The following is a 27074-nucleotide window of genomic DNA, read 5'->3' as shown; positions in this document are numbered from 1 at the left end:
AAGACCTCTGTTCAATGTGCAGCTGTGATCAAAACTCAAACAAGATGTTAGAATGTATAAATATTGGAATGTAGAATAATATGAAATTATTATAATGCCATTATATAAATCAGTGGCACACCCTTTGTTAGAATACTATTTGCAATACTGGTCATCCCATCTCAAAAAGTATTTCCCAAGGTTAAAGGGGTTCAGAGAAAGGCAACAAGAATGAACAAAGGAAGAGCCCTGTGCAGATACAAAAATGTGGATCCGCATCCGATCCACATCTGCCAGGATCAACCCACAATCCGACCCATGATCTGCTAGCCATCTTTTATCTGTATCCGCATCCGCACCTGCAGCAGAAAGCCATCTCACAAGGACTAGTGACAGGGGAGCGGGGGAAAAAGGGGGGAGTTGGGGGGGGAGGGAGGGTCTTGCAGGGAAGAGGCAGTGCGAGTGTGGGAACTGGGGGTAAAGGGTAGCATGGGGGCAGGATCTCGAGGAGAAAGGGCAGTGCAGAGGGAGGGCTGGGGTGAATGGGCGTTGCATCACATGCTGCTCCTGGGCGCTTGTGAGCCACAGCACATGGCAGCAGTAGTGCGTGTTGCATCACAGTGGGGTGGAGGGATGGGGCACTGGCGCCCTGCCTGCTCCAATCCCTGTGACCAGGAGCCAGCAGGTCGGGCCTGGGAGCGCTGCCAGTGCTGCCGGGCCATGATGGGGATGCTGACGCTTCCCAAAGGGCTTGAGCTGCTGGACAGGAAGCGGCGCGGCGAGCAGGCACTGGAAAGCCCTGGCTCTGACCTGCCACCGAGCCCCAGCCACTGGGTACTGGCCGCCAGCCCCGAGTGTGCTGCACCCTCTGGGCTGCCCAAGCCGAATGCTGCAGGCCAGGCGCTACTGGTGAGCACAGCCCTGCACGGTTGTATCTGCATCCGATCCACTATCCGCAAAAATGGTCTGTGGATATGCACATCTGTGAATGCGGATATCCGTGGATATGAAGCAGATATCCGTGGATTTTCAGGGTTCTAAACAAAAGCATGGAAAAACTGTCATACAAAAAGATTGAAAAGATCAGGATTGTTTACCTTGGAAAGAAGACAAATAAGTTGGGACATGTTAAAAGTATAAAAAACAATGAATGATATTAAGGCAGGTAGATAGGTCATTAGCTTCTGTTCTCCTAATTTCATAACAAGGGGCCATTCAACAATGATTAAAAAGAAATGCTTTTTATAAAATGCATAATTAGACCATGGAAGTCATTGCCACAGGATATCATTGAGGTAAAAAAATTAGCAAGATTCGAAGGAGTGGACATTTATATGGATAACAAGAATATTAGAAGTTATAATGGTTAATACTAACAAAGTTTGGAAGGGATCTCTCTCAAGATTAAAAGGTAATAAAAGGTAATAATTGGAGATATACCAATCTCCTAGAACTGGAAGGGACCTCGAAAGGTCATCGAGTCCAGCCCCCTGCCTTCACTAGCAGGACCAATTTTTGCCCCAGATCCCTAAGTGGCCTCCTCAAGGATTGAACTCACAACCCTGGGTTTAGCAGGCCAATGCTCAAACCACTGAGCTATCCCTCATTTAGGGTTTAAATGAACCTCTAATTATTAGAGATTAGAATGAGATCCTTAGAATCAGATTATGGCACATATTCCTGCTATGGACAGCCATGGGCACTAGGACGGTTTCCCATTATGCCAACCTCTTGATAGGCCACCTCGAGTGAGAATTTCTGGACAAATGCAGAACAAAACCAGTGATATACCTGAGGTACACTGATGATATTTTCATCCTCTGGATAGATGACCTAACCACCCTCTCAGATTTCAAAGACAACTTTAGCAACAGCTACCCATCCACCACACTTTCTAGTACACTTCCATATCAGCATAAATTTCCTGGACAGCACTATCAGCTTCAGCAATGGAATCCTAAAGATAACGAACATACGAGAAACTCTCAGATCACTCACGTTCACCAATTCAGTTATCACCCCAATACATCTGTAATCTACAGCCAGGAACTCATACCACAGAGTACACTCAGAGGAGAAATTCCAGGATACACATCTGAACACACTTAAAACTGCCTCCACTAAACAAGGACATTCCACCAGAGAAGTAGAGTACATCATGGAATGGGCCACACAAATACCCATTCAAAACATGAAAAAAAAGAAACCACCTCCAACTGCATACCCCTTGATGTCCCCTATCACCCCACATTGGAACCTGCATAGGGTAGCATTACACAATTGCAACACATACTCAATGGGGACCATATCTTGAAACAAATCTTTCCCAAACACCCTCTTCTGGCCTTCAAACAACTCAACTTAATCATCAGAAGCAAGCTCCTCAAAGACCAGGACTCACCAACTCAAAGTGGCACCAGCCCCTGCCATAACAGATATAAAACCTGCAGACATATCGCCATTGCTACAATGATCGATACCTCCACAAAACACCTTTCAAGATACACAGATCCTTCACTTGTCTATCACTACATGTGGTATAACTCATCCATAGCACTATAAATACTCCAAACAACTATGTCAGTAAAATGAGACAATCACTACGCTCTTGAATGAACTTGCACAGAAAAATTATAAAACACCGAAACACCATATCACCTGTAAAACTATCACCCCACATTTGACCTTTCAATCCTCATCCTCAAAGGAAACCTGCACAACACCTTCAAAAGACAAGCCTGGGAACTTAAATCCATAACTCTGCTAGACACCAAAAATCATGGTCTTAATAAAGACACTGGATTTATGGTTGAGTACAACAATCTGTAACCCACTAACCCTCCTTTGTCCTACAACTGTAGAGGTGTTAACTACCCACTTCACCTTGAATGGTCCCTTGCAACACGTGTTAACTCCTTATATGTTCAGTCTTATATTTAGCTGCGACACCAAGTACCTTTCCCAGACCTAAAGAAGAGCTCTATGTAAGCTCAAAAGTTTGTCTCTTTCACCAACAGAAATTGGTCCAATAAAAGATATTAACTCACCCACCTTGTGTCTCTAAAGAACCACTCTAATACCGTTACAAAATCAGTTTTAACCAACTCTGCCAATAATGAACAAACATATGGCATATTATAAATGGCCTGTGCAGACAAAGTAATCTGATTGGATAGCCAAAATTTTGAGTTGTATAATTATCATCCTAAGGCAATACTAGCATGGATCTGAATGTAGTAATCAAAATATTAAAATACCCTGTCAAATGTGCTCCTACTGTTAAAAGAATTCTAAAATAGTACTGTACTCAGGGATTCCATGTTTACTATTTCTCAATTGTTTCCATATCAAGTGAGCTAAATTTACAAAGGAAAGGGTCCCCTATTCCCCCAACTGACAGCTCTGCAACTCAGCCTTGGGTAAAAGTGTTAGATTCTGTTATTTCTGGCCTGTGTACCATCACCATTAATAAAGCTCTGAAACTGGTATTATCACCAGTTCCATAGGTGATTCACAAGCCAGAAAAGATTCCAACTCACTCTCCCATACCTATATTAGTGCTGGTAGCAGAAAATAAAACAGTAAATGTTTATTTTTAACAGTTGTTGTTAAAGCAGAATACACTGACTATATCCAGAAAGAAGACCTGGTAAGTAAAGCAGTGCCACTTGTACATAGCCCCTTTCTGCTCATAGCCATACTTCACTATGGCCAATAATCAGCTTCAGGGTGTGTAGTTATTAATCAAATATACTTATTTTTCTATTTTCAGTTCAATACTAAGAACTGTCTCAGCAAGTGTGTTCATCCTCCTCTGACTTCTCCTACAAGTTCATCCTCTCCTACTTCATCCCAGTTCTCATCCCCTTCAGTTGTCTCCCTATACCATGAACTTATCTTCCTACTCATTCTCGTTTCATGTTCTTCCTTTATATGGAAAAAACTTCAAATCAACCTGCATTTCCATCTACTATCTTCTTCCTCCCTTTTACCTCCAAAATCCTAATGTGCCACTTACAGCTGCTGCCTAAACTCTTGTCTCCAACTTCTTCATCTTCTCCTATCTGAATTTTCTCCATTTCAATTAACTAGAATTGTATTCACCATTCACAACAAAATTCTCCTCCTAACAAAACCAAGATGGTATTTCCTCCTTCTTCTTGATTGCTACTCCTTTCTTATTTAGTGTAGACAATATGGCCAGCACTGTACAAAAACAAGGACAGACTTTGCCTTGAAAAGTTTACAATCTAAAAGCCATACACTGAGAAATTGAGGAGACCTTTTTCCTTATCACCCTTCTTACACAGATGATCAGTCCCCCTGATCATCTGTGCTTCTTCTATTTTCTCTGTTGCTTCTTCTATTTGCTCCCCACTCCATCATCTCCTCTAGTGGTTTCTCTTCCTCCATACTACTGGCATTCTTCCATGTTCTGTCTTCTGTCCCCTCCTTTTCTTCCTCTGTACCCTCCATTTGGGTGACCACATTCACCCACATTATCTTCAGCTACCTCTTATGCTAAAAAGTTTCCAGATCTCTTTTTGTTCCTCAACTTCTCTGCAGTCTTACATCTTCATCCATCTTTCACACATTTGCTCTTAAATGTTCCTCCACCATTTCAAAAATCAATCTCTTCAAACAGAATGCATCTTTTCTTTTCATTCCCATCCCATTTATATCAATTCTTCTCACCATCCACTACTTTCCTCAACTTCTAGGCTCATAAACTGTCTTCTTTGACAGTTACCCTGCCTTTTGCCAACCTGTCCTCTCATCCTCAGACAGCATCAAAATGTACCCTTTCTTCAAATGTTCCACTGCTCAAACATTTCTCTTGCTTTGGTTACTTCAAATACTGACTTACTAAAGCCGCCACCTTTTCTGACTCCCCACTGAACACTTCTCCATTCTTTGTCACAGTTGCTAAAGCACATTCCCTGCTCACTACTACACCATGTCTCACTTTATATACTATCTTGCCCCATTTGTGTGAACGAATGATACAGCTAGATTCTCGCTGGAACATATCAAGGGAGACTATGTCAGGCTGGGGAAGACACTTAAGGAAATCGAGGCTCAGGCAGTGGTGCTATAAGGAGGGCTTTGGAATGTATGGCCACTGGAAGGCATTCATGGACAGAGGACTGTTCGCTCGGGATGGACTTCACCTGAGTAAGGAGGGAATTAGACTTCTAGGATGCAGGCTGGAACAACTGATTAAGAGAGCTTTAAAGTAGGAATTGAGGGGAGATGGTTGGGAGATGTCCAGGTAATCTCCACGCCGGATTTTAACATTGAGAGGGAAGAAAACGAAGCAAGAAAGGATACAGCTGTGGGTAGGAGAATGGACATATGGAAGAAGGGTAGTGTAGATACCATTCTAATAGGTGATACTGGTGGTAGAATGTCTGGGCCTAATCGTGTAAAGAATGTGAGCAAAGCCAAACAGCAAGAATTAAGATTTGTACACCAATGCGAGGAGCCTATGTAACAAAATGGAGGAACTAGAGTTACTGGTGCAGGAAGTGAAACCGGATATTATAGGTATAAAAGAAACATGGTGGAATAGTAGTCATGACTGGAGTACAGGTACTGAAGGCTACGTGCTGTTTAGGAAAGACAGAAATAAAGGCAAAGGTGGTGGAGTAGCATTGTATATCAATGATGAGGTAGACTGTAAAGAAATAAGAAGTGATGGAATGGATAAGACAGAGTCTGCCTGGGCAAAAATCACATTGGTGAAGAAAGCTACTGGAGCCTTCCCTGAGATAGTGCTTGGGGTGTGCTATAGACCATCGGGATCTGATATGGATAGAGACCTTTTTAATGTTTTTAATGAAGTAAATACTAATAGGAATTGTGTGATCATTGGAGACCAACTTCCAGATATAGACTGGAGGACAAGTGCTAGTAATAATAATAGGGCTCAGATTTTCCTAGATGCGATAGCTGATGGATTCCTTCACCAAGTAGTTGCTGATCCAACAAGAGGGGATGCCATTTTAGACTTGGTTTTGGTGAGTAGTGAGGACCTCATAGAAGAAATGGTTGTAGGGGACAACCTTGGTTTGAGCAATCATGAGCTAATTCAGTTTAAACTAAATGGAAGGATAAACAAAAACAGATCTGGAACTAGGGTTTTTTATTTCAAAAGGGCTAAGTTTAAAAAATTAAGGAAATTAGTTAGGGAAGTGGACTGGACTGAAGAACTTGTGGATCTAAAGGTGGAGGAGGCCTGGAATTACTTCAAGTCAAAGTTGCAGAAACTATCAGAAGCCTGCATCCCAAGAAAGGGGGAAAAAATCATCAGCAAGAGTTGTAGACCAAGCTGGATGAGCAAGCATCTCAGAGAGGTGATTAAGAAAAAGCAGAAAGCCCACAAGGAGTGGAAGATGGGAGGAATCAGCAAGGAAAGCTACCTTATTGAAGTCAGAACATGTAGGGATAAAGTGAGAAAGGCCAAAAGCCATGTAGAGTTGGACCTTGCAAAGGGAATTAAAACCAATAGTAAAAGGTTCTATAGCCATATAAATAGGAAGAAAACAAAGAAAGATGAAGTGGGACTGCTAAACACTGAGGATGGAGTGGAGGTTAAGGATAATCTAGGCATGGCCCAATATCTAAAAAAATACTTTGCCTCAGTCTTTAATGAGGCTAATGAGGAGCTTAGGGATAATAGTAGGATGACAAATGGGAATGAGGATATGGAGGTAGATATTACCACATCCGAGGTAGAAGCCAAACTTGAACAGTTTAATGGGACTAAATCGGGGGGCCCAGATAATCTTCATCCAAGAATATTAGAGGAACTGTCACTTGAAATGCAAGCCCATTAGCAAGAATTTTTAATGAATCTGTAAACTCAGGGGTTGTACCATATGTCTGGAGAATTGCATAACATATCCCTATCTTTAAAAAAGGGAAAAAAGGTTATCCAGGCAACTACAGGCCTGTTAGTTTGACATCTGTAATATGCAAGGTCTGGGAAAAATTTTTGAAAGAGAAAGTAGTTAAGGACATTGAGGTCAATGTTAATTGGGACAAATTACAACATGGTTTTACAAAAGGTAGATCATGCCAAACCAACCTTATCTCCTTCTTTGAGAAGGTAACAGATTTTTTTAGACAAAGGAAACGCAACAGATCTAATTTACCTCGATTTCACTAAGGCATTTGATACGGTTCCACATGGGGAATTATTAGCTAAATTGGAAAAGATGGGGATCAATATGAAAATTGAAAGGTGGATAAGGAACTGGTTAAAGGGGAGACTACAAGTTGTACTGAAAGGTGAACTGTCAGGCTGGAGGGAGGTTACTAGTGGAGATGAAATTTAATAGTGAAAAGTGCAAGGTCATGCATTTAGGGATTAAAAACAAGAATTAGGGACACACCAGTTGGAAATAACAGAGAAGGAGAAGGACCTCGGAGTATTGGTTGATCACAGGATGGCTATGAGCTGCCAGTGTGATATGGCCATGAAAAAAGCTAATGCGGTCTTGGGATGCATCAGGCGAGGTATTTCCAGCACAGATAAGGAGGTCTTAGTACTGTTATACAAGGCACTGGTGAGACCTCATCTGGAATAGTGTGTGCAGTTCTGGTTTCCCATGTTTAAGAAGGATGAATTCAAACTGGAACAGGTACAGAGAAGGGCTACTAGGATGATCAGAGGAATGGAAAACCTGTCTTATTAAATGAGACTCAAAGAGCTTGGCTTGTTTAGCTTAACCAAAAGAAGGCTGAGGGGAGATATGATTGCTCTCTATAAATATATCAGAGGAATAAACACCAGGGAGGAAGAGGAATTATTTAAGCTCAGTACTAATGTGGACACAAGAACAAATGGATTTAAACTGGCCATCAAGAAGTTTAGACCTGAAATTAGACGAAGGTTTCTAACCATCAGAGGAGTGAACTTCTGGAGCAGCCTTCCAAGGGAAGCAGTGGGGGCAAAGACACATTTGGCTTCAAGAATAAGCTTGATAAGCTTATGGAGGAGATTGTATAATGAGATTGGTCTTTGACTATTAGCAGTAAATATGCCCAGTGGCTTGTGATGGGATGTTGGGTGGAGGTGGGATCCGAGTTACTACAGAGAATTCTTTCCTGGGTGTCTGGCTGGTGAGTCTTGCCCACATGCTCAGGGTTTAACTGATCGCCATATTTGGGATCGGGAAGGAATTTTCCTCCAGGGCAGATTGGCAGAGGCCCTGGAGGTTTTTCACCTTCCTCTGCAGCGTGGGGCATGGGTCACTTGCTGAAAGATTCTCTGAAGTCTTTAAACCATAATTTGGGGACTTCAATGGCTCAGACACAGGTTTCATACAGGAGTGAGTGGGTGAGATTCTGTAGCCTGCATTGTGCAGGAGGTCAGATTAGATGATCATAATAGTCTCAAACTTTAAGGTCAGAAGGGACCATGAATCATTTATGTTCCTGTTCACATCTTGTCCTCCTAACCATTTTCACTTTCCATGTTGCTTTCAGTCATCTTTCCTTACTGTTCCCTTCATTTCCTTCTCTCATTAGTTGGTTGTGCATTGTCTGCCAAGTACCCACTCACCACTTCTCCAAATGAGTCTTTCCTATGCTGATCTCCTCAGTATTGATTTCTCCATACCATATCATAACTAAACAGTTGTCTTATATGTCCATATCAGATTGTAAACTCACTGAAGAAAAGACAACTCTTCTCTATTCTGTAAAGCATTTACACTACTATATACATCATTAGTAATATAAACTAACACTCCCATCAAGTCAGGAAATATTCCCATTTTAGGGTAAGCTGATGTACAAAGCTGCCAAGTGATATACCCAAGTGTCACAGAATGTCGGTGGTAGAGTCAGCTTTAGAATCCAGGAGTTTTTATCTCTAACAATGAGACAGTGGTATCTATGCCTCTCTGACTTCCCACCTTCCCTGTACCAAACTATAAAGAGAGAGAGAGAGAGACACACACACACACTATCAGTTGAAACAAAGGAGCTACAGAACAGACAAAGGAGGGTATTAACTATAGCAGTTTCTACTCAAAGCAACCTTGTTTTTGTAGGTTTAGAGAGATCCTTAACATTATTGTAACAAATGTATTGTATTTATACTGTACTTTCAATAATGTTAGCTGCTATGAATTTAGAGAAACATGATTTATTGATAGGTTTTATAAAGGCTGTATCCAATTACAGCGCTGAATGATTTGAATAATAGACTGACATATTCCAAGATAAATGGCTGCTACATTTCTTTGCTATTAGGGTCATATAGTGTACTTATCTATTTTTACACCCTGCTTTCCATTCCCTGATAATAAATTAATTTCTTAGTGTTAGTTTGGCATGTACCCTACAGTTAAATTCATCCTCTCTCTGACTAAAGGAAAAAAGTTCTCTGAAGTGTTACAATTATACTTGTGATTCAGAATTAATTCTCGCAAATTAAATTCAAAATACTATGTTAAAAAGGAACACTCATCCAACACAATGCCTAGAAAGTTATTTTATTTTACTTTCTTCTAGGAAAGTGGCTGGTAGTTTGGATAATAGATTACCACAATTATTTAACCAACTGTACAGTGGATTCTACAATATTCTCCAATTTATTTGAACACAATAGTTACATACAGCATTTCATTTTCATTGCCTCCTAAATCACAAAACAACTCCCATAAAAGTCAATGAGGGAATGAATACACAGATTGGAAGACAGAATTGGGCCCGATACGCAATCTCTATAAATATCTTTAAAGTATCTTATTTATTGTTATTTGACTTCCATTTGTGCAAAACTGTCAACTGCAGACTATCTCTTTGCACAAGTTAAGACGACCTGTTGGAATGATGTGCAAGAAATGCATGACTCTAACCATACTGTAGTCCTGCCACACTGCATCACAAAGCTGCAGAGAGATGTTTGAGGTAGATTGCATAGAGCAGTGGTCCCCAACCTTTTTGTGGCCAGTAGCACATTCATGTTTTCAGAAGAGTGTGGCAGACACCAAAATTTTTTCAAGGTTTATTTTGTATTTGTACATTAAATACAAAAAATATCATATTTAATATTATATAATATATGAATCCAGAGAGAAGAGAGAAGCCGGAGAGAAGCCCCAAGGACAGAGAACATCGGTGCCCACAGCCCCGGAGTACTCTGTCCCCGGCAGGCACAGGGCTGTGGCTTCTCTCCCCTGCTGGGCACTAGGCGGGCGCCATGGAACCCACGGGCACCACGTTGGGGACCACTGGCACAGAGCTATAGATTTGAATTTTGTCATGCTCTGACTTTGTTGATCTTCTGCCCTTCCCTCTCTCAAAACTAATCTGATATGCGAGAGCTACTTATTGCTAGTACTCTTCCCCTGCAGTTACTGACAAGTAGGGGATGCCAGAATTAGGAACCGAGAAAAAAAGCTTGGCTCCCCACTCTGTCCATGTTTCAGGAAGAGTTGATTAGAACAGAACTGTGCAGTACTTCATCCTTTGTTTACCCTCCACTATTTACCTCTTCCATCTGATCATCCCCCTATCTTTTGATGCCTCTGATTCACTGTTGCTCCTCTCCCTACTGCCCCAGGCCACTGATGAGCTCATCTACAAAGTGAAGCAAATTATTAGTATTTTTCACTTTGACTTGGAGCCAGCAGTGGAGACCGCATCAGAGAATTTTTTTTTAATTACAATTCTACAACTACAGGTGTTCAAGGCATAACAAATACATGACTGTCTCAAAAAAATTTATTGTGACAAAATTATCTTCAATCTTGACTTTTAGTAAAACTCACGGACAGGTCATGGGCAAAAAAGAAAAATTCACAGAAGCCATGACTTGTCCATAACTTTTACTAAAAATATCCAGGACAAAATGGGGATCTGCAGATCCTCACATCGCCTGAAGGGGGCAACTGCACAATGGTTAGGAGCCACTTGCAGCAGCTGGTGGCTGCAGGGTACCCCTTGGGGGAAGGGGTGGAGTGGGGGGAGGGCCTGGGGCTGAGCAGGATTTGGGGGTCCCCAAAAATTTTTAAATCAAAATGGGGGTCCTCGGGATGCTAAAGTTTGAGAACCGCTGATCTAAAGTATGTATAGCAGATTCCCCTTTATTAGCATGCAGCTTTGGAGCAAACACGGGTAAGGAATGGTGTCCCTAGCCTCTGTTTGTAAGACGGTGGAGATGGATGGCAGGAGAGAGATCACTTGACCATTATCTGTTAGGTTCACTCCCTCTGGGGCACCTGGCATTAGCCACTGTCGGTAGACAGGATACTGGGCTAGATGGACCTTTGGTTGACCCAGTACGGCCGTTCTTATGTTCTTATGTAAATTAATAGACTGATTAATATGAAACTCAGACACTATTTTGATGGTAATCCAGCATCTGGTCTAAGAGCCATCTTGTCTTTTTGAAAAATAGTAAATACTGGATCAGCCATCAGAGCAGATAATTTGATCACTCTTCTGGCTGATGTTAAAGCAATAATAAATACTGTTTTAATAGACAAATAAAATAAAGAATACTCTGCCAACGGTTAAAAAGGTGGTTTCATAAGCATAAGATAAAACCAAATTAATACCCCCGATCTCTCAAAATGGGACACATAATCCATTCATAAATCTTTTAACTGTATCTGTTATCGGTCAACATGTGATAAGCTGAAAGAGCTACCAAGTAAATTCTTAAGCAAGAATCAGATCACTCTTCAGTCTTCACATGCATTAAATACTATGGAATACAGGGAAGAGAACTGGTAATTGGGGAACTAGATTTTTCCCACATCCAATAAATAAATCTAGTCCTTTTCAAGTAACAACACTTCCTTGTAGATTGTTTTCTTGAACGGAGCTAATTTTGAACTAATGTCGGACAGAACTATTCAAGATTAGTCAAAGTCCAATAACCAGGCCACCAAATGAGGACACTGAGGATACGGATGAAGGATCCCGCCCTGCTGCTGCATCAACAGGTCTGGAAACAAAGGGAGATGTTTGAAAACTCCAAATGACTGCTGAAATAGGTCCATGTATCACTGCTGTCTTGGCCAAACTGGCCAAACTTGCCCTTTCCAAGCATCGTCTTTGCCGCTTTCTGAATTAATGGAAAGTGAGAGAAAGTATACAGAAGGCCTTTCCCCAATGCAGCAGGGAAGTGTCCAAGATTAATTGATTGCCCGTGGCTACTTTTGAACAGAAGAGATGGGACTTTTTGTTGAACCTGGTTGCAAGCAAGTCTACACCAATAAATCCAAACTGGAAAAATCTTTTGTACCACTTGATCCTTCAGGGACCATTTGTGCATCTGAGAACTGTTCACGTTGAGCCAATTCACCAGATGGTGAAGATGGATTGAACAAGACACCTCTGAGAACATTTGGCCTGTCTGTCCATCACATCAACAAAATTTAGAGCATCCTGAAGCATGGTTACTAACATCTGAAGACTGTCTAGACTGGGTCTGTAAACTTGAGACACGCAAAGCTGCATCAAGCTCATTCTGAGATGAGCAAATAGAGTAATGTAAGTGGTTGCTGCCATAAGGCCCATGAGATCAAAAAATAAAAAAAAACACTTCCTCGGTTTGACAGAGTCAAACCTCTCAACAGACTGCTCTATCTTCAGAAATCTTTCTTCAGTAGCTCTTCCTGCTACTGAGTTCAGTATAGAGCCAATTAAATGAATTCTCTGAGTTGGGTAGAGATTTGACTTTTTGATGTTCAGAAGCAGCCCCAAATCAATAAGGAGGAAGGTTATAAAGATGTGAAGTAGCAGATTGACATGTGAAGAGGACTTTAGCAGCCACTCATCTAAATATGGGCAAACAGAACTACCCTGTTTTCTTAGATGTGCTGCTATGACAGAAAGGCTCTTTGTAAAGATTCTTAGTGTTGTAGACAGGCCCATATAGTAGAACCTTGTACTGAAAATGTCTTTGTACTGCTACAAAATGTAGATACTTCTGATAATTTGGATGGATAGAAATATGGAAATATGCATCCTTTAAATCAAGAGTGGTGAACTAATCATTAACTGAAAGTGAGGGAATTACTGAATTTATGGTTAGCTTTTGAAACCAGAACTTCTCCAAGATGCAATGCAGACGTATAATCCATGTAAGTGTGCACGTGCACGTGCCCAATGCATCAGAACTAGAGAGCTTTGCCTAGCAGTACCTGTTGTGGAGGTGTTCACGTCTCCTGGCCTTATATGGTCAGGGAGAGGCTAAGGGTGATCCCCTGATCCCCGTCAGTTCCTTCACACTGACCATCAGGATCAGAGACTCCAATGCAGCGGGGATGGATGGTGGGTTGATTGTGGAATACATATCTGCACCGGACTAAGAGAACAATAGTTACAGTAAGTAACCGTTTTCTTCTTCAAGTATTCCATGTAGGTGTCTCTCAAGCAGTATTTGCAGGAGGTGGGGCTCCAAGTCTATTTAAAAAAAGAATTGCCTTCTCACAGTTTGCATCTTAACATGAAGGATAATGGCATAGTGGTTCACAAATGTACGTACAGAGGATCAAGTGGCAGCCTTGCAAATGCCCCAAATGGGAACATTTCTTAGAAATGCAATCAGCATCACCTAGGCCAGGGGTCGGCAACCTTTCAGAAGTGGTGTGCCGAGTCTTCATTTATTCACACTAATTTAAGGTTTCGCGTGCCAGCAATACATTTTAACATTTTTAGAAGGTTTCTTTCTATAAGTCTTTAATATATAACTAAATTATTGTTGTATGTAAAATAAATAAGGTTTTTAAAATGTTTAAGAAGCTTCATTTAAAATTAAATTAAAATGCAGAGTCCCCCAGACCGGTGGCCAGGACCTGGGCAGTGAGAGTGCCACTGAAAATCAGCTCGCGTGCCGCCTTCGGCACATGTGCCATAGGTTGCCTACCCCTGACCTAGGCTCTCACAGACCAGCAGAGGAAGCGAGGTGGAATGTAGTCTGAGCAACTTCATATGCTGTCACAATAGAGGAGGTTATCCACCTGGAGATCATCTAGAAAGAGATTGCTTGACCCTCCATTAGGTCAGCATGACACAATCAGATGAGGTGAGGATGGAAAGGGTTTTTTTAGTCATATCCAGGCAGAAAGCTAGACATTACCTCACATTCATCATGTGACGATGCTACTCCTCTTGGGTTGAACAGGCTCTCTCGTCCTTGGCACACCATCTGAGCAGCAGCTGGATTCAGTGAAACTGGATCTGAAGATTCCACCAGCACTGAATTTTTGTAAGTCAGGACATTGCTTCTCCATCCATGAGGTGGATAACTCAAAACCTTCTGAGGCCGAGCTCAATAAGACCCTGGAGTCCAGGACTGCCAGTCTCTCCAATACCTGGGATCTAAGAACATATCCATAGGAGAAGGTACAAACTGACCAAAAGATTGAGGAAACCAGATTTCAGTGGTACAAAACTGGATGGTTCAGGCCTTTTAACTCTTCCTCTGTCCTCCTTTAAGTGAGGACTCGCTATGGATCTCCGAGAGATAACAATGGCACCGGAGGATGAATTGACATCAAAGGTGAGAATCTGCTTGGTGAACTTGGAGCAGTCTTAGGAGGACGACGACAAAGATGGAACCAGAAAAAGACTTTCAGTATCCTCTTCTCTACCCCCTCTTTTAAGTCAAAGAGATGCAGATCTACAACCTGACAAAGCTTCTCTTTTGCTTTCCCCATAGATCTCTTGCTTGGATCAACTCAGAAGCTGAACAGTGAACATCAGCAACCATAGTAATAGTCCTTTTCAGATTGGAGGAGAGCACAGAAACAGGAACAGACAATGGTGCTTTTCCTGCAAATTTAAAAAGCAGTGGATCTGGAAAGAGATTAAGCTCCACACTCCTCAGATAAGATTGATCATGGAACTGGCTTAAGTTTCAGAGTTAGAAGTGCAAGGCCATGTCTGAATCAGATGGATCCAATAAATCTGACCCATGGAATCTGGCACTGCTAACAGTGGCTATCTTCTCTCTTGTCTTTGGAACTGACACCGTGATCCTAGGCTTCTTAGTTGCCAACTGTACAGACGGTGTTTTTGATGCATAATATGGGAGACTCCAATGGAAAAGAACAAGAACTGAAAAAGATCCTGATCCTCTGGATCCTTTAGGCACCACAGTCTTGCAAGAAAAGGTGACTGGATCTGAAATAGGCCTCAGCTTTTGGATCTGATGATGTTCCAGAACCCAAAGATTTAGCTGCAAGGGCCTCTTTAAGCAGGAACACTTGCTATTCGGTCTATTCCAGGGGTCTCAAACATGCGGCCCGCGGGCCGCATGCGGCCCGCGGAGCTCTTCCCTGCGGCCCGCGGAGCTCCCCAGGGGAGCTCCGCAGGGGCCCCCAAGAGAAAAGCGGAGGCTCCCGCCTCCGCCCCTCTCCTGGAGCCTCGGCGCATAGAGCGCCGAGTCTCCGTCCGAGCGCCTGAGCCCCGCCCCGATCCGAGCCGCGTGGGGAGGGGGCGGGGCTGGGAGCTCTGGGCTGAGCGCTGCGCTCGGCGTGGAGCTCCCAGCCCCACCCCCTCACCACGCGGCTCTGAGCGGGACCGCCGGAGACGCGCTCGGGTAAGGGGGGGGGAAGCGGGACCCGCCGGGGCCGGGCTGGGGGGAACGGAAGCGCTCAGGGCTGGGGCAGAGGATTAGGGTGCGGGGGGATGAGGGCTCTGGCTGGGGCTGAGGATTAGGGTGCGGGGTCCTAGTGCCTGCCCTCCACCAGTACTGGCAAGGCAGGCTTCCCTTACCCTGAGCCTCTCCAACCCCAAACCCTCAGCCCCAGCCAGAGCCCTCATTCCCCCCGCACCCTAATCCTCAGCCCCAGCCCTGAGCACCCCCACATCATGAACCCCTCATCCCCCTGCACCCTAATCCTCAGCCCCAGCCAGAGCCCTCATCCCCCTGCACCCTAATCCTCAGCCCCAGCCAGAGCCCTCATCCCCCCGCACCCTAATCCTCTGCCCCAGCCCTGAGCGCCCCCACATCATGAACCCCTCATCCCCCCGCAACCTAATCCTCTGCCCCAGCCCTGAGCGCCCCCACATCATGAACCCCTCATCCACAGCCCTCACCCCACACTCCAAACCTCTTCCCTAGCCCTGAGCCCCCTCACATCATGAACCCCTCATCCACAGCCCTCACCCCACAGCCCAACCCTCTTCCCTAGCCCTGAGCCCCCTCGCATCATGAACCCCTCATCCACAGCCCTCACCCCACAGCCCAACCCTCTTCCCTAGCCCTGAGCCCCCTCGCATCATGAACCCCTCATCCACAGCCCTCACCCCACAGCCCAACCCTCTTCCCTAGCCCTGAGCCCCCTCCTGCATCATGTACCCCTCGCCCTCAGCCCCACAGCCCTCACCCCTGCACTCCCTCCTATCCCCAAACTCCGTCCCAAAGCCTGCACCCCCACCCCCTGCCGCAGCCTGGAGCCTGCATCGAGCACAGAGCCTGCATCCAGACCCCCTCCCCCACCCAAACTCCCTCCCAGAGCCTTAGGCAGTAAATCTAAGTGCGTGTTTTGTCCTTTGAGTGAGGTGCATTACTGAGTGTATATATTTATTAAAACTGCGCGCGCTTAGGGGAGGAGGTGGAGAAGAGACAGGGCAGGGGCGGGGCCTCATGGAAGGGGTGGATTGGGGGTGGGGCCAGGGGCAGCAAGGGGGCGTGTCAGTGATGCGGCCCTCGGGCCAATGCACTAGTCCTCATGCGGCCCTCGGGGTCATTTGAGTTTGAGACCCCTGGTCTATTCGGTCTCTCCTTATGTGCTCTGAGTGTAAGGTCCAGCAAATAGAACACCCAGAGGAAAACCAGCCTTCTCTGAGTCACTTATGGCAGTGGTTCTCAACCTTTCCAGACTACTGTACCCCTTTCAGGAGTCTGATTTGTCTTGCATACTCCAAGTTTTACCTCACTTAAAAACTACTTGCTTACAAAACCAGACATAAAAATACAAAAGTGTCAGCACACTATTACTGAAAAGTTGCTTACTTTCTCATTCTGTCTGTATGAAATTTTAGTTTGTACTGAATTTGCTAGTGCTTTTTATGAAGCCAGTTGTAAGACTAGGCAAATATCTAGATGAATTGAGGTACCCCCTGGAAGAGAACCACTGACTTATGACATCTAACATGGTCTTCTGACACCAGGAAGATAGTTTTGCATTAAATACATCTTTTAGAACCCAACTTCTTCTTCTTCAGTTCTGCTATCACATGGAAATTGTCCCCTGTATCAATATATGGAACTTTGCAAGTATTTATTAAATACATTTTTTCTCAACATAAAACGTATTTTTAAGATTAAATATTGAAAAGTAACAAAAAGGGAAATTTCTTAAAGGGAAATTTCAAATAATGAGACTGAAGGAAGGAGAATGGGAGATTGGTTTTAACTTACATAGGGCTTAAATCTTTTTTGTAGGTCAACTAAAAAAAGATGTAATACAGCAGTATTTACTATAAGAGAAAGAATGGTACTGCAGCTAAAATACAGGGCTGGTTATCAAGAGTTCTGATTTCTATTTCATGGTTTCCTATAAGACTTCTTTTGGATTCTTGGACAAGTCAAAACTGTCTTCGAATCTCAGCTACACCTAACTGTAAAATGGGAATTCCACCTCCACCTCACAAGGATATTGGGAGGCTTAATTAATTTCTATAGCTTTGCCATCTTCCATTGGAATGTGCTGACAACAAAGTGTGAACAAAGAAGAGACGAGATAAAATACTGAAATGAAAAAAACAGCCAGCTAACCAAGGATGCTTCCTCAACACACTGGAATTAATAAACCTGAATTAACCCAGTACATGTTGCAAGAAACAAACATCAAGGGCCTGATCCAACTTTTATTGAGTCCAATGGGACCTGGATTGGACCTTAAGGAAGCATCAGAAAAAAGAAATAGAAGTACTTGACACTAATAGTATAAAAGGGCATTCCAAAACTAACATGCATTGTAACAAAAACAGAAAAAGATATGAAACCAATTATGTGAAATATATTCTATTATTTATTCTACTTATTTGGAAAACACGCATACAGTTACTGCCCATTATACACACCTGTAGCTTACTGAACGGTTTAATGCTTAAAAATACTTGGGGCCTTCTCTACATAGGGAAAATTGATCAGCATAACTATTCCAGAATGACTATTCCAGAATATCTTGTCTGGTATAATTTAGCTATTCCAGAATAACTCCGTGTGTATACTCTATTCTGGAATAAAGTCACTTTTATTTTGGATCAGTGTCCACATGGCGGAGTTATTCCAGAACTGTGGCAGCAGAATAGTTATTCTGGAAAGCTAGGTCAAGTCAATTTCCCTGTGTAGACAAGTCCTAAATGAGAACAACTTGGCTACAGATTCTAGATTGAGAAATTGCAACATCCTTTTAAAAGTACCTGTTATGGTACTTTCATCAATGACTTCCCCAGAAACATATGAAACAACTAAACTGAGTGGATTTGTTTTTGTTTAGTTGGGGTTTTGGGGGGGGGGGGGGAGATTACTTACATCAATGACTGATGACCTTGACAAGCTTAAACCCTCTAGGTCAGCAACTAAACTTGGAGAGAGAATAGCTGGAGTGGGAACTGCTACAGGAGTTGACACAGGATTGACTGCAGGAAAAGAACAGTTGATAAAAGTGGATTTAACAATTTTTTAAAATGAAATACATTGTTAAAGGCAATTAAATACTTCAATTAATAGCATGTATGCTAAGTTAGCATCTTGATTTAGCTGAGTTATGCTCAAGCACTTTTTAAAATTTAGGAAGATACTAAGCTGGTATATCTCAGAAGATAATGGTAAACTCCCAATGTGAAATTCATATCTACCAAAAAGTCTGAACTTAATGTAAAGTGCTTTGAAGAATGACTGTGGGAGTCCAACAGAAACTAAGAAAATGTAATAAATCAACTTTACTGATTTTATTATGTCATATGTTCAATACAACTTCCTTTTCTAAATTGATACAATAGTCTTTTGTTCCTTCTCCCCCATTGCTACTCTCATACTCTTCCTGTGTATTTCATACTCATTACTTCTGTACTACCTGTACAGTGCCATATACTTTCATGGTGTTTGGAAAATTAAAGACAATAGACCTAAATCTTTTTAAAATTCCACATGCATGCTTCTCATTGACGCAAATATGACTCCTGTATGCATTTCACTTTCAGGAACGAGTCTGAAAATAAGACATATATAATCCTAAAGAATCCACACTACAGAATTTAGATAGGAAAACAGTTCCAAATCTTTCCATCTTCTTTCAGTACTGCATTGTTATCTGGTCTTCAAATTTTAATTCTTAATGTCTTCTCTATAGTAGTTGCATTAGCTGCTAGACTGACTAAATCAATACATCCTAAGGAATATCTAAGGTACACCTGAGGCAATAATTTCACTTGAGTGGTAAATGAAGTCACGACACACAAAACAAACGCATGTTTCAAATATTAGCACATTAAAAAGGATACTCTGACAGAATTCTAAACTTGACAAGCATAAATTTCAAATTACACATTTAAAAGAGCAAGTATGTGATTTTACTAACATCTATATGTGTGCCAGCTAATTGGTATGATAAATGAACAGGATCATTACTTCAGCCATTTAAAATTTATGGAAATTATTAGGAATTTATCTTGTTGACATGAAAGATTCTTTGATCACATTCTTAAAGAAATAAATAATGTTATATAACCAAATTACTTACAATCATCCAAGTCTAGTAGGGACACATCTTGTTTAGTAGAAGCTTTTCTCTCTGGTACTGACATTTCTTTTCTCTGTCAAAATATATGAATATTTCATTTTTGCCATGCCAATAAAGAAATTCTTCAACACTTTTATAATAGCAAAGACTATTTTCTTTGCTTTAAAAGAAAAAATATACCCATGTTGCTCTGCTCAGCATTCTGAGAGTTCACCTTGTGAGAAGGATTTCCTACCATGGATAAACTGAACTGTATGCCACAAAAAAAACTTGTTAGTTAAAATGAACATTTCTGAGGCCCCTACTAAGCTTGTTTTACTATTTAGTATTCAAATAAAACTTCTAGGGAGAGACTGAACCTTTCAGGATTTTCTACAGAGGATGCAAGTGGAAAATCTGGTGAAACCACCCCTTTAGAAGGTAAACCAATCTTAAGCAGTGGTATTGCTTTCTCTGACCCCACAAATTCATCCAAATGAATGCAATATTATTATTTGTACTGAAGTAGCGCATATAAGATCCAGTCATGGACCACTGATCCAATACAGGTTTCAGAGTAGCAGCCGTGTTAGTCTGTATCCGCAAAAAGAACAGGAGTACTTGTGGCACCTTAAAGACTAACAAATTTATTGAAGCATGAGCTTTCGTGAGCTACAGCTCACTTCTTCGGATGCATAGAATGGAACACACAGACAGGAGATATTTATACATACAGAGAACATGAAATGGTGGAAGTATGCATACCAACAGGAAGAGTCTAATCAATTGAGATGAGCTATCGTCAGCAGGAGGAAAAAAACTGTTTGAAGTGATAATTAAGATGGCCCATAGAAGGTGTGAGGAGAACTTAACATAGGGAAATAGATTCAATTAATGTAATGACCCAACCATTCCCAGTGGTTGGGTCATTACATTAATTGAATCTATTTCCCTATGTTAAGTTCTCCTCACACCTTCTATGGGCCATCTTAATTATCACTTCAAACAGTTTTTTTCCTCCTGCTGACGATAGCTCATCTCAATTGATTAGACTCTTCCTGTTGGTATGCATACTTCCACCATTTCATGTTCTCTGTATGTATAAATATCTCCTGTCTGTGTGTTCCATTCTATGCATCCGAAGAAGTGAGCTGTAGCTCACGAAAGCTCATGCTTCAATAAATTTGTTAGTCTTTAAGGTGCCACAAGTACTCCTGATCCAATACAGGCATTGTGCAAACAATAAAAAGATGGTCCCTGCCACAAAGAATTACAGACTTAATCTTAAAATTTGTGGCTGATGCACATATTGGCAATGTGGTAGATAATGACAGGGCAGTCATACCAAGCAATCCAAATTGAATGGACCTTACTTACAGAGCAAACATAATTTGTTTTAATACAGCCACATCTGAAGACAGAAAGCGGGCCATACCTTCAGATTGAGGGACTCTATCCTCGACAGCAGTGACTCTAAAAGGGAGATAGTGGTCATAATGAACAAACAACTCAGTGTGAGTTCCCAGTGTGATGGTATGGCATAAAGGGCTAATGTGACCCTTGGATGTATAACCAGGAGAGTCGGATTAGGGAGGTGACCGATACTGAAATACTATGTACAGCATCCACATTTTTAAAAAGATTTGGAAAATTTGGAGAGGGTGCAAAAAAAGAGCTACACAAATGATTCAAGAGATGCCCAAAATGCCTTACACAGTGAGATACTTAGAGCTCAAAAGAGGATGAAGAGGTGACTTGAGTATGGTGTCTGCGTACTTTCATGGGGAGAATACACCAGATCTTTAATCTAGTGGAGAAAGGCATAACAAGTACCAATTGCTGGATGTCACAGCCAGACAAATTCAAATTTGAAATAAGGCATACATTGTTAACAGTGAGAATGATAAACCATCAGAACTAACTACAAAGGTACATGGCAGATTCTCAATCTCTTGTCTTCAGATCAAGACTGGATTCCTTTTTGGAAGACATGCTTTAGTTAAACAAGTTATTGGGCTCTATGCAGGAGTAGCTGCCAGAAAATTAATGGCCTGTGGTATACAGGAGGTCAGACAAGATCATGTAATGGTTCCCTCTGGCCTTAAAAATCTATTAAACTTGTGGGATTTGAAGGTCTGTCAGGAATGGAAGAGAGCACTATTCTCCAAAGAATCATTGCCTAACAAACCACTCAGAATCCTGTCGGCATAAATAACCAGGGGCTTCCCCCCTTTGTACCTACAAAACCTCTCTTTTACCTATTTGCCAACTGCCAGTGCAAATGAACTTGTAGCATAATACCAAGTGAAGTCTTGCTGTTACTGGAGATGGAACAGGTCAAGGAGTACTGGAAGATGGAAAACTCCACGGATGTCCTACTTTAAGGTAAGTTTCCCATGGATATCAGCTTTAGGGCTATTCTAATTTACTTCCAAGCTGCCCACAACCCCAAATACACACCATTACCAAAATATTAATATACTCATATATATTCAGGCATGCCAGGGGACAGAAGGTCTTGTGGCTAGTGCAGGCTGGAAACAGGTGGAAGAGTTTCACAGCCAGAAATAGAATCCAGATTGCTTAAGTATGAATATGGCCCTCTTCACTCATTAATAAATCATAAAAGAATTTTGTCGACAACACACCTTTGTAAGGTATGGGAAATACTATCCCCATTTTAGGGAACACAGACACAGGATAGATTAAGTGACTTGTCCAAGGTCACAAAGGAAGTTGTGGCAGATCCAGGTCTCCACAGTCCCAGTCTGGCGACAACCAGAAGACCATCCTTCCTCCCTTTTGGTGTGATCTTTGGCAAGTTATCTGACTACTCCATGCCTAATTTTCTCACGTGTAAAATGGAGATAATTATCTACCTTACTGGGGCACAGTGATATTAAATTACTAATGTTTATGATCTGTTAATGAGATCCCTGCATGGCAGGCCGAAGTTTTTAATAAGTGCCAAGTATGTTTATGACTCTACTTGATGTATGCTTAACTTTGTGGCATGCATGTGCTTTTGTGAAATTTCCACCTTAAACATCTATTTTAGAACTGAACTTTTTTCAAACATGTCTAAGCATGAATTCCTCCTCAAGGATACTATAGTCGGCAAATATGAATTTAAAAGTAAAAATACAAAAGAGAAACCAATTAAAAAAAGACATTCAAAGGACGTAATATAAACTGAGTTAAGATCTGTGATGCATGTCCCCACTCTCCTCCTCCTGACCAAAAAAGGGCTGTGGATATGGACAAGGGAAGGCATTCAGTACACAAATGGGATAAAGCAGTGGCATATGACTCTGCTTTATGGTAGGATTAAGGGCTAATCCTGGTTACAGTTTCATCCTTATTACTTGCCCCATTCTGGATAGGACTGTCCAAGATTTTTAACTCCTGTCTTGGGTTTCTGCAGTCCTACTCCTAACCAAACTCTCATGCAACCAATTAAATTCAGTACCAAAAAAGTGTCCCCCTCTCACAAAGGGTTACTGTGGGGAAAGAGTGGGAGTCCTGAGTCTGTCAATAACAGCAGTGCCAACTCCATCTGTTGAAAAGTCATGAGTCAAGTCCAAAAAATCCAAAATCTCTTGTAATCACTTGCTTCCAGTAGCTGGAACTTTAAGAAAAAACATCAAATATCTTGAGAATCACGATACAAGTCATGAGAGTTGGCAACACAGCAATAATAATACTAATAATTGGTAGGGAAGATAAGCACAGAAGAAAGGACAGCCATCTGAGGAGCAGCAGCTGCTCACTCAACCCTGTACTCTTATCTGAGTTGAGGGCATATAATAAGGAAAGGAGGGTGTGGTTGGCCAACTCAGTTTTCTTTTCCACTACCACCAAATTTACATTTTGGGGCTCAAGGGAGAGATGATAAAAATGTGAAGAGGAAGGGGACACAGAAGGAAGATGACACCCTCCCCTTAAAAGATCAGTAACAAAAGAATTTAGCCACATCTTAACCAAGGAATACACCCATTCCGGTTCTGGATCGAACTGGAATCAAAACTATAGGCCGAGCTGTCTTGATTCTAAGAACAGATATACCTAACCTTCCCCCTCTGGTTATAAGGAAGGGGGGGGGGGACGGATACTAGACTGGCAAGTCATACTGGTAGTACTGTGTCCCTACCAAGTTGGGTGAAAAGGGTGAGAGGAGCCAAACAGCAAAAATTAGGATGTTTGTTCACCAATGCGAGAAGCTTAGGTAACAAAATGGAGGAACTGGAGCTCCTGGTCCGAGAATTGAAACCGGATATCGTAGGAATAACTGAAACATGGTGGAACGGTAGCCATGACTGGAGTACAGGTACGGAAGGGTATGTGCTGTTTAGGAAAGACCGAAACAAAGGTAAAGGTGGGGGAGTAGCATTGTATGTCAATAATGAGGTGAAATGTAATGAGATAACTAGCAATGCAAATGATAATACGGAGTCTGTTTGGGCAATGGTGACATTGGGGAAGAAAACTACTAGAGCGTCCCCTGGGATAGTGATTGGGGTGTGCTATAGACCGCCTGGATCTAGCCTGGATATGGATAGAGAGCTCTTTAATGTTTTTAAGGAGGTAAATACTAATAGGAACTGTGTGATCATGGGAGACTAACTTCCCGGATATAGATTGGGAAACAAATGCTAGTAATAATAATAGGGCTCAGCTTTTCCTAGACGTGATAGCTGATGAATTCCTTCATCAAGTAGTTGCTGAACCGGCGAGGGGGGATGCAATTTTAGATCTGATTTTGGTAAGTAACGAGGACCTTGTTGAGGAAATAGTTGTAGGGGACAACCTTGGCTCGAGTGACCATGAGCTAATTCGGTTCAAAATAAATGGAAGGATAAACAAAATTGCATCTGAGACTAAGGTTTACGATTTCAAAAGGGCTAACTTTATTAAATTAAGGCGACTAGTTAGGGAAGTGGACTGGACTAACATATTTAGGGATCTAAAGGCGGAAGACGCCTGGGGTTACTTCAGGTTGAAGTTGCAGGAGCTGTCAGAGGCCTGTATCCCGAGAAAGGGAAAACGGTTCGTAGGTAGCAGTTTTAGACCGAGCTGGATGAGCAAGCGTCTCAGAGGGGTGATTAAGAAAAAACAGAAAGCATACAAGGACTGGAAAATGGGAGGGATCAGCAAAGAAACCTACCTTATTGAGGTCAGAGGGTGTAGGGAAGCAGTGAGAAAGGCAAAGAGCCGGGTGGAGATGGACCTAGCGAAGGGGATTAAAACCAATAGCAAAAGGTTTTTTAGCCATATAAATAGGAAGAAAACCAAGAAGGAAGAAGTGGGACCGCTTAAAACTTTAGACGGAGTGGAGATTAGGGATAATCTTGGCATGGCACAATATCTAAACGAATATTTTGCCTCGGTCTTTAATGAGGCTAATGAAGGGCTAAGGAATAGTGGTAGAGGGACTGATGGGAATGAAGATATGGGGGTAGACATTACGGTATCTGAGGTAGAAGCCAAACTTGAACAGCTTAACGGAAGTAAATCAGGGGGCCCGGATAATCTTCATCCTAGAATATTAAGGGAATTGGCGAGTGAAATTGCAAGCCCGTTAGCGATGATTTTTAATAAATCTCTAAACTCGGGGATTGTACCGTTCGACTGGAGATTAGCTAATATAGTTCCTATATTCAAGAAGGGGAAAAAAGGTGACCCGGGTAACTACAGGCCTGTTTGCATACTACAGATGTTAAACTAAGTCATGGAAAAAATTATAAAGGAGAGAGTGGTTACGGACCTTGAGGCCGATGGCAACTGGGACAAATTACAGCATGGTTTTACGAAAGGTAGATCGTGTCAAACCAACCTGATCTCCTTTGAGAAAGTAACAGATTTTTTAGACAAGGGAAATGCGGTGGACCTAATATATCTTGATTTCAGTAAGGCGTTTGATACGGTACCGCATGAGGAATTACTGGTTAAATTGGAAAAGATGGGGATCGAAATGAAAATTCAGAGGTGGATAAGGAGCTGGTTAAAGGGGAGACTGCAGAGGGTCGTATTGAAGGGTGATCTGTCGGGTTGGAGGGGGGTTACCAGTGGAGTTCCTCAAGGTTCGGTTTTGGGTCCGATTTTATTTAATCTATTTATCGCTGACCTCGGAACCAAAAGTAGGAGTGGGCTGATAAAGTTTGCGGATGACACCAAGTTGGGAGGTATTGCCAATTCGGAAAAGGATCGGGATATCCTCCAGGGAGATTTGGATGACCTTGTAAACTGGAGTATTAGTAACAAGATGAAATTCAATAATGAGAAGTGTAAGGTTATGCATTTAGGGATGACTAATAAGAATTTTAGTTATAAGCTGGGGACGCACCAGTTGGAAGTAATGGAGGAGGAGAAGGACCTAGGAGTCCTGGTTGATCGTAGGATGACTATGAGTAAGCAATGTGATGTGGCCTTTAAAAAAGCTAATGTGGTCTTGAGATGCATTAGGCGAGATATTTCTAGTAGAGATAAGGAGGTGCTAGTCCCGTTATATAAGGCGTTGGTAAGACATCATTTGGAGTATTGTGTGCAGTTTTGGTCTCCCATGTTTAAGAAGGATGAATTCAAACTGGAACGAGTACAAAGAAGGGCCACTAGAATGATCCGAGGAATGGAAGGCCTGTCGTATGAAAGGAGACTTGAGGAGCTCGGTTTGTTTTCCTTAACCAAAAGAAGGACAAGAGGAGATATGATTGCACTCTTTAAATATATCAGAGGGATAAATACTAGGGAAGGAGAGGAATTATTTCAGCTCAGTGCTAATGTGGACACGAGGACAAACGGATATAAATTGTCAGTTAGGAAATTTAGGCTTGAAATTAGACGAAGGTTTCTAACCATCAGAGGAGTGCAATTCTGGAACAGCCTACCGAGGGAAACAGTGGGGGCGAAGGACCTCCATGACTTTAAGATTAAGCTGGATAAATTTATGGAGGGGGTGGTATGATAGGATAACGGGTTTAGTCAATAGGTCAATAACGTGCCACACTGGTAATTAGTACAAAGGGTCAATATTGGGATATTGTTAGACCTTTCCAGAGGGTCTGGCTGGAGAGTCTTGCCCGCATGCTCGGGGTTCAGCTGATCGCTATATTTGGGGTCGGGAAGGAATTTTCCTCCAGGGTAGATTGGCAGTGGCCCTGGAGGTTTTTCGCCTTCCTCCGAAGCATGGGGCAGGGGTCGCTTGCTGGTGGATTATCTGCTACTTGAAGTCTCTAAATCACGATTTGGAGCATTCAACAGCAGAGTCAAGGGAGAGAATTAGTTCAGGAGTGGGTGGATCGGCTTATGTGGCCTGCATCTTGCAGGAGGTCAGACTAGATGATCATAATGGTCCCTTCTGATCTTGAATTCTATGATTCTATGAACTCAAAT

The 27074-nt window shown here is 42.2% G+C and overlaps 1 protein-coding gene across 1 annotated transcript in view; it reads right to left on the bottom strand.

The window, feature by feature from the left end:
• AP3B1 (adaptor related protein complex 3 subunit beta 1) overlaps positions 1–27074 on the bottom strand; it is a 271189-nt gene that overhangs the window by 65259 nt on the left and 178856 nt on the right. The window contains exons 21-22 of the mRNA XM_045021277.1: positions 19707–19779; positions 18497–18603 (exon numbers count right to left, since the gene is read on the bottom strand). Coding sequence (XP_044877212.1) covers positions 18497–18603; positions 19707–19779 — 180 coding nt within the window. The remainder of the gene's footprint in view (positions 1–18496; positions 18604–19706; positions 19780–27074) is intronic.

This window comes from Mauremys mutica, chromosome 6 (genome assembly GCF_020497125.1).
Source record: "Mauremys mutica isolate MM-2020 ecotype Southern chromosome 6, ASM2049712v1, whole genome shotgun sequence".
Taxonomy (NCBI): domain Eukaryota; kingdom Metazoa; phylum Chordata; order Testudines; family Geoemydidae; genus Mauremys; species Mauremys mutica.
Note: the sequence above shows the minus strand (reverse complement) of the source record. Positions and strands in the feature narration are given on the sequence as shown.